Below are 9,252 nucleotides of genomic sequence, written 5' to 3' on the forward strand. Positions count from 1 at the left end.
CAAGATGTATAAAAAGATGCACAGACATGTTCAAAAGCTTTCATGAGATGTTTAAAATTAAGGGCTTTATTGGTTTATTGGTATTTATGTTGGACCTGCCTTGACCAGCAGTCAATAAATCAGTATTGGATAACGATTGACGTGGCAACCAGATGTTGAAAGGAGAAAATACAACAGGCTTCCCAGTTTAGTCATCATGATTCAGCTTTCTGATTTTGCCCTTGTGACGGTCAATCTCCTTTTGTAGGCGCTCAATCTCCTTTTTGTGGTGCTCAATCTCCTCCACATGATGCTTTCTCAGCGCCTCCATCTGCTCCTTCTCTTTCTGCCTGCAGGAGGAAACACAGTGATGAAAAACTGGGTTAACAGTTGAATACCAGGTTACTACTAATATAATGGCATGCTTTTCACCGGTGGCAATTTTAGACTCTGGGGGGCTCCATCAAGGCCAGTTGTTTATTGAAAGGTAAACAACTTGCATTTATAGAGCATCTTTCTAGTCTTCTGACCACTTCATTCCCACAGCCGAGGCTGCCCTACATGAAGCTCCCTCCCATCCGATTCTAATCTTATCATTCACACACCAAAAGCCCAGAACCATGCTAGGAGTAATTTGGGGTTACGTGTCTTGCCCAAGGACACTTCAACATGGGGACTGGAGGAGCCAGGGAATGAACTGTCAATCTGCAGATTAGTTAATTACCTGCTGAGCCACAATTGTGAACGTATACGTGTATGAGAATGTTGTAGTTACAAGTTGCTACCTAACTGTGCTAAAGGCATCAAGCTGTCATACAGTAGTGTAGTTTTTGGGGGGAGCACTGGTGCCATTTATTGTCCCTTTATGGGAGGTTTAAGGTGGGCTTATAGTTGTCATTACACATGCCAGTGAGTGGCCAGCCCGGGAACCCTTTCCCCATTTTTTGAGGGGCCCCAAACCTTTACCTGGTGTGCCTCTCCTGACGGTGCGCCCCTGTTTCTCACCTGAAGTAACGCTCCTCTTCTGCCACTTCTCTCTTTCCAAATGCACCCCCTGCCGACCTCACAGAGCCTCCTCCGCCTCCACCTTTGCCTGCGCCCTTGCCCAATTCGCCAAGCTGGAATATGCAGAGGGAATCCACACAATTCACATACCAGTCACCGCCCGCCACCATCAGGCTTTATGAATGTGTGTTTGAATAGGTGAATGGGAGTGGCAGAATAAGGTGGAAAGATCAAAGTCATGAAAATGCAGTCCATGTACCACACCTATTTAACAAATGAGCACATATAAAAAGGTATTTCTCCTACTTACTCATTGAGTAAACCTAAAATACAGTCAATGCATTTATTGGTGCTACTCATTTATTGTTGGTACTCAAAGCATGTTGTACAGACTTCTCTTTGTTAGTTGCTGCAGTAAACTAATTAATTGATCTGGATACATGGTATTGTGTCTATCTGCTCATACTAACAATAGAACTCTATGAACTTCTTTATCTGTTAGGGAAATACATCTATAAATACATCTACAAAAAAAAGTTTTCCTATACTTAGACTCTTTATTATGCAATCCTTAAACAATATCTTCATATATTCGCATGACATGGCCAAGCACATTTGATGTGTCTTATTTATTAATTGCATTTTTTTGGCTGCCTCTGCTGACTGTCCGAGACACTTTGTTTGTCTGTATTATTTGGAATTAGAATCGCAGATTTCCCTGTAAACTACTTGAGTAACTTTAAATGAAACATTAGCAACTTAACTTAACGTTACATTCAACCACAAAGTAACCAGTAACACTGAAGCTCTTTAGTTCAGAATGGATGATTATCAACATTTCTAAAGGTACATTGTGGCCATAAGCAACATGCTTCGGTTTTGACGTGCACGCGCAGCAAGGTCATCAATGATCCCGCACAATAAGGTGATCCCGACTGTACAAGTTAACAAATTGCTAGCCGGGCTAACTTTGTCAACAACTTTACTTATATAACAAGCTAATGCTAACATTCAAGGAGTCATCTGTCACCAGTCGACCACATTTTGACGTTGCGTTACCTGATCAGAGGCCATTCTAATCTGAGAGGCGACGCATCTCCTTATGTCTGCTCTAAGTAGAAACCTTGACATGATACTGATCCTATTAGGTGCAGCTGCAGCAGGGCAGAGACCACTCTGGTGTTTTTTCTGTTCTAGCTCGAGATGCGGAATTTTTTAGGTCTCATGTGGGCGTGGAAACCATGGAGGTGGAGACAAGCCCCTCTGAACGCTTGTTGCTGCTCCCAGGCGGCGAGGGGTAGGAACTGCAGGAGTTATGTTCAGCGGGCTCTGTACAAAGATATATAGGCTACACTTGAAATTTGCGGCTGTGCTCATGCAGTAGTGCTTGTCAACACGGAATAAACTGCCAACTAGTCAAACCGTATTGTATTAAACCTCACGCTCACACAGATTTGTGGCTTGCCTGAAAAGTGTTCAACTGACCTGCTCTGCACTGACTGAAATGCCTTCTGGCTATCACAAGACATTAATTATAATTCATTAATTTGAAATATGTTAATTCAGCATTGCCATTTCCCCTGTGATTATCAATAAATTAAATAGGTTTTTTTCAGCAATTTTTTTTTAAAAATTTGGTTTTGCTATGTAACCAAATGGTATGAATGTTTCATATATTCCATAGTATGATTTATGATTATTTTAGCTCTATATTCCAAGTGTCTTCCACAGCGCTTGTATGGAACTAAAGAAGCACAATGTAAAGCTAGAAAATTGTTCCTCCACCCACCCTCTCAACCAATGATTTCTGTTTAAAAACTCAGCAGCATACACAGATCCTCAAACCAGGTCTCAAGTCCAAGACAGATAAATGGGGCACCATGCAATCAGTAGGAAAATAAGCACACAGCCATAATCTTTCACTGATTTGTAAGCCTGTCTTATACAGAAGATTACCTAAGATTTTCCACAATACAAAATACACAGATTTCCCCTTCCTTTGTGTTCAGTCACTTTTAACTATTGATGACTCCTGAAAAGCTGCACAGACCTATCTAATTAATTTCATGCTCATATTTTGTAATCACTGTCTGCAGACCTCTTACATCGTTGTGTTGTGGGCTTTTTACTCGAAAGGATGAGACCCAGTGTTCATCTGTGAAGTGGTAGATGAGACACACTCAGCAGCACAAAGGGAAGCTTTGCACAGTAAAGGGAGGTGCTGGGTGTTTAGTACAGATGAGTCATAATGGAGTCCCACTGATAAAGAGTCCTTCCTGCCAGACAATACACAGCCCAGCACAGTGTCGTATGAATTCACCTTTGGTGCCTGACACTCCCCTTTCATCAAATCCTGCAGAGTTGATGGTCAATGAGCAAATGTATGAGGGGGTGCTGTTGTGATGACGTGTTGCATCCTGTCAAGCTGTTTAAGTTCAGCAATGACCACGATGATCCGGAAGCTCCCGTGAAAGGAGAAGCATACTTGTTGAGCCACTGTGTTCTGCCATGCAACATCCTTGGTTTATAATTTATAGGTAAGAAACGTCAACGACAAGGGATGATTACAAGCTTGTACACAACTTGGAGATTGTGCAACAGAGTAAGAACAGGGTCAATGAGAGAACACTTGCAAAGGTTTTCTTTGAACTAAAGGAGGTAACCTTCTTATCCAGGTTAGATTTCAACACTTACAGATACATTTTGGACAATATCTTACCTTTTGCACATTGGTAAGAGAAAACTGCCCAACAGAGGTAGTAACACCCTTGAAACAAATGGTGGCAGTATACCCTCGTACAGATGGAGACCATCCGCTGTTGCAGTGGATATGTGATAAGTTCCTATAGCATTCATGTATAACAATTCCCTCTTCTCTTGTAACGGATGTACTGCACTCATTGTGGGCAGCTGTGGCGTAGTGGAGAGCAAGGTAGCAAGGTAGTTCTCCATTCAGAGGATCTGTGGTTTGATACCCGGCTTCGGCAGTCGATGTGTCCTTGGGCAAGACACTTAACCCCAAGTTGCTCCCGAAGGCTTGCTATCGGTGTGGACTGGATGTTGCATGAATGTTAGTTAGAGTCTAATGGTGGCACCTTGCATGGTAGCCTGTCATCAGTGTGTGAATGGGTGAATGATATGTAATATATACTACTGATTGTAAGTCGCTTTGGATAAAAGCGTCTGCTAAATGACTGTATTATTGTAATTGTAATTGTATTTTGCTTCAAATTCGGGTCGAAATTGAGTTTCACATGGATCATTGAACATATATGTGTATCCAATATTTGCAGAGGTTGCTGATTGTGCTGCATAACAGCATACGAAAACAAAATAACTGATAACTTGGAACAATAACAGATACATCTTTCAAAAAGGATAATAAGACTAATGAAAGCAGCATCATTGATCCTTAACTGATTGACACATAATACATTTTAATGTAAAATTACCTCTGAGTATACAAATAATCCTTGTTGAATAGAACTGGAAGTCAATTTTTTTGGTCTGGGAGAAAATATCAGCTAACGCACTGAGGACGACTGAACTTTGAGGGACGTTTTTGTGTGTGTCCGTGCACGTTTGTGCATGTTTTGCTATGGTCATGTATGGGCTGTATGGACTTCCGGTCCACTGGATACAGAACAGCCAGTTATCTGGATCCTTTCAGAGCTGCTCACCTCGCCGGCTCAAGTGTTGCCATAGCAAATAGTATCCTGGCAACAGCACTAACCTGAGCAAAGACAAAGTAAGGTCATGCAGACAACAAGATGTGGTACAATGTTCCTGTATGAACAACTGATTTTATAACCACTGCTCGCGAGAAATTCACTATAATTGTGTCATACTTTCCTTTCAGCAATTTTGCATTATTATTCCACATGACATTTAGTGTGAACACACATTATTCTTGCATGGCTCCATTTAAGAGACTTTTTGGTGCGGTCTTTATTTTTTTATCCACATGTTTGGATGTCGTGCATAATCATTTTAATGTGGACCCTTCTTCCAGTGCACTATCAATAATTTTAATGCATAGTGCTCTCATCTGAAATCCATTCATACCTCTGGGAAAAAGCATGTTGATACCCCTGGGGATGTAACTGAACCTTTTGTTCAGGATTTCAACACATATTGCTCAGTTAATAGCCCTGTATTAGCATTGAGTCAGTTTAGAAAGGTACTGGAAAGACAAATACATTAATTTCCTAAAAGCCTGTGGAGCACATTAAAAAAATATGAATTGCAATGCAGGCAACTGTACACTAATATATTTTGTAAGCATAAAGCCTGATTGGTATTTTAAAGTGTTCAGACTTCTTGGTTTCCTCTGTGTGCATTGAGCTCATCTAATTCTCAAAACCTGCTGGTGCTGAAACTCCTTGGTCCTAATAGCCCTCATGAGCAGCCTGGATGTTGCCACTGTTGCCATGGTGACTATCAGGATAAAGGGGTCCAGATTATTTGTGGTGTGTACATTCAGGGTCTTTTGACCAAGGAACATTGGCGGACGTTAGAACTTTTACCGGATTCACAGGCAGCCTTGCAATAATTTACGGAGACTGACTCATTTAGCAAAGTGATTACAACGTGTTTAATGTGCATGCGTCCACCAAAAGACAAAAAGTTATTTCAAAAGAGTTAAGGTGGCCTATATCACTTTTTCTCCAACTTGGCAGCACAGACTCAGACTGCTCTCTCAAAGTGCTGTTGTAGCATTTACTAATAGATTTAGCTTTGACTCCCATAACATTGATAATTGGCCACTTTATACAATCACAGAATTGTCTGTAATAGTGAGACACACATGTATATGAAGCTGCTCTGTTAGGCTATAATTTGGCGCTGAATGCTAATGTCACTATGCTTACATTTATAGCAGGTTTAATGTATACCATCACCACCGTCTTAATTTGCGCTTGATGAAAAAGTCAAGGAATTATAAAAGTGATACAAACATTCTGAAAAAATAAACTGCAAACTGCTATTGCAGACTCACTATTGACTCACTCACTTGTGACCACAGTAGTCTATTAGTTCGAACTGATTTTATTGTACAAAATGCCCTATAAGCCGTCCGCATTCACCCAGTACCAAAGCTGGTCATAAGCGTCCCCCCAGTCCAGTCAATCCCTGGGGTTCACATTTTAGCTAAAGGTAAGACTAATGGTAATATTCTCCAGAAAAAAACCACTCTCAAGAGACTGCTGGCATTTAGCTATGACGCACAGACACAGCTGTAATCCACCATATTTGATTTCTTGTCATTCAGAGGTAAAGGAGCCACATCAGGAGGGAAAGTGCGAGACAAAGAGAATGTGAGTGTGAAAGAGAGAGAGAGAAAAAGAGAGAGAGACTCACACACACCATTAGTGTAAGATATGTGTAAGTGCTTATATCAGGTTAGTTAGTGACATGTAATATTAACCCAGCAGTCCACCTTATTCCTGCTCCCTGTGCTCCATCTCCTGAGTTTAAATATGTATTGACAGTCAAGAGAAACAGACAAGCCTTGCTTTGAAATCTGTTACGCTCTGGGAAACGAGAGTTTCATTTGAGCTGGAGGACATGCTGCGCCACAGCTGAAAACAATGGATGTCGCTAATCTTCAGAGCTCAAGATTTGTTCTCCAGCAAGGATATGAAACCCACAGTTTTGTAACAAACACAGCACGACACAGTACCTTCAACCGAACACAATGCATCACTTTTTGTTATTAGGACATCGCTGAGTCCTTTTTTGGGGTGTAATTATTAATATTATACATTTTAAACTTTTGCTTTTAATAATATGAATAAAAAACCTTATTGGATTATAAAATAGTTCTTATAATATAGGAGAGGTCAATACACCACAAAAGAGTTAAGAATTAAAAAAACAATTTCACTATTATATTTAGTAACGATTCCTATCACATGATCTTCATTAGCAGATTTATGGGTTTTCCAAGTCATTGTGAATTTGAACGACCTATTTCTTTCTATATGAATGTTAAAATATATATTTTTTGATAAGGGAGCAGATTTGATGATGTCTGAACATACAATTCCATGACAATGCTGCCAAACTCGATTTGCTGATGAAGACTGTGTGATGTGATTGAGAGCTCAAAAACAGCTACTAAATGGACCTTGGGATGAGAACCAGTAACTGTTTACAAATGTCATTGCTGGAATTGTGGTTTGTGATGCTTTTATTTTGTTCACACCTCCATGTAAATAATAGTAATTTTACATTATATATATAGGCATAAAGCTGATGTTGACTGTGCAGGTGGTACTTCAGTGACTTGCTTGTCGATAGATTGCATTGATACTAGCTAAAAGACATGACTGGTTCCAGAGATTTATCCATAAACTAATCCTTAACTGTCTCTCTAATAACGGCTTCTGTCCAGCGTCTCAGATAAAATGTCACCTCACAATGACATACAATTTTTTAGGCGACATGCAGATAGTAGCATTAATGAGTTCATGCATAGAGAGCCTAAGCTATATTTACTTTCACTCTTCCCCTCAGCCTTTTCTTGTTGTCCTTGTGCTGTATTTTAACAGCTCTTTGGAAATTAAAATACATTCAAATACCACCTATAAAAATCCAAATTGTTATCTACGGTTAACTGAAATGATAATAAAGTTAATCAAGCCTTCTCCTTTTCATTGCTTTTCATTTCCTCAAGTTTAATAATTACACTAACTACAGGAGATGAAAACAATTCAGAATTCAACCTTGCTGCTGCTTTATACTTGATGATTATAATAATTTCATGTTCTGCTGACAACCATTAACAGGACATTACTGCTAGAGGAAAGAAATGGCGCTTTCTCATTTAGTTTTTTCACTTCTCTTTGGGGGTTTAAAGACCTTCTCTTCTTCGCCTGTCTTTAGGATTAGCATCTGCTGTTTCTATAGCAACAGCCTTCAATTAGGAGACAGCCAGGACCTCGCTGTAACTGCCAGCAAGGTGCTAATTGATACTGGATTTCACGTCGCGAGGGGTAGGGGGTTGAGATGAGAAGTAAGAGTTATGTGTATGTATAAGTGTGTGTGTGTGTGTGTGTGTGTGTGTGTGTGTGTGTGTGTGTGTGTGTGTGTGTGTGTGTGTGTGTGTGTGGGTGTGTGTGTATTTGTGTGTGTGTCTGTTGGATGATGGGGGAGGTAAGTCAACGACAGCTTTAGGATGTTATTAGCATTGGGACTCTGTTTTTCACGCACACCCTCACACACACACACGCACACACACACACACACACACACACACACACACACACACACACACACACACACACACACACACACACACACACACACACACACACACACAGTACGGTATAATTGGCATTTGCAACCAATTGTATGTTAAAGGGAAGTTGTGTCATGATGAAGCAAGGCAGATTCATGCTTAAAAACATAGGTAAATAAAAATTATACTTGTAAATGCATTTCAACATTTAAATACTGTAATGTCTTATGTGCACTTTTTCCCTTTTCCTGCATGTTATCCGTTCTGTCTGTCTCGGGACCAGTTTGTAAATCTTTCAGTCAGTCTGTCTTCTTGTTCAACGATAGCAACTTTCTGCAGGTCACGACATGAAATAAATACAAATAATGAAGGGCCAGAGTGTCTTCAATGGTATATATATGGTATGGTGCTCTGATTTGCCATGAGCAAGTGGCGCAGATTTCACACTTTGAGTGTGAAAATAAACTAGCACAAAATGTTCCACAAAGCTTTATATATATACGCCGGGAAATGCAGTGAAATATGGCAATTATAGTAAAGCACTATTTTCACTCAAGCCAGTCTGCTCTCCAGCTGACCTCACAAAATGAGCATTGCTTAACAAATGGAGGATGTAAATCTCCTTTTGTGTATGCCTTGCAGCAGAATTACAGCAAACTGGTTCAATTAAAATGAAGAACAAGAGCTGATAATATGGAGGAGAGAGAAAGCAGAGTGGCAATACTGCAGACAAATCCAGCAAGACTAAATTTAAACAGTTGAGAACATGTCCTATTTTTAAAGAGGTCAGAATCATATTCTGGCCCCTGTCAAATTTGTTTGTTTTCTCATTACTCAACTTCACAGGTTTTTTTCCCTCTGTAATGATTTGTCTCCCTGCAAAGCATGAAAATAGAACAGAGGAAAATGGCACTTTTATCATCTTAAGAGATTGCTGTTTTTGTACCTGCAAATCACGACTATATTTAGATAGCAAAGTGTTTGCCAGAGGCTTTAAAAAGGCATGGGTTCAAAATCCATTTCTT

General features: G+C 40.0%; 1 protein-coding gene across 2 annotated transcripts; it reads right to left on the minus strand.

Annotated features, from left to right (window-relative positions):
• Nucleotides 1–50: 50 nt before the first annotated feature.
• Nucleotides 51–2,206, minus strand: atp5if1a (ATP synthase inhibitory factor subunit 1a). 2 transcript variants are annotated; one of them, XM_054606313.1, is made up of 3 exons: nucleotides 2,044–2,206; nucleotides 985–1,097; nucleotides 51–329 (listed from the first exon to the last, which is right to left on the minus strand). In XM_054606313.1, exons 1-3 carry the CDS (start codon nucleotides 2,113–2,115, stop codon nucleotides 188–190), a joined length of 327 nt encoding a protein of 108 aa, XP_054462288.1. In that variant the 5' UTR covers nucleotides 2,116–2,206; the 3' UTR covers nucleotides 51–187. The 2 variants fall into 2 exon arrangements, with proteins under 2 accessions (XP_054462288.1, XP_054462289.1); XM_054606314.1 differs by having other exon boundaries at nucleotides 985–1,158; nucleotides 2,044–2,133.
• Between the last annotated feature and the right edge of the window lie 7,046 nt (nucleotides 2,207–9,252).

The sequence above is a fragment of the Anoplopoma fimbria genome, chromosome 10, assembly GCF_027596085.1.
Source record: "Anoplopoma fimbria isolate UVic2021 breed Golden Eagle Sablefish chromosome 10, Afim_UVic_2022, whole genome shotgun sequence".
NCBI classification, from domain to species: domain Eukaryota; kingdom Metazoa; phylum Chordata; class Actinopteri; order Perciformes; family Anoplopomatidae; genus Anoplopoma; species Anoplopoma fimbria.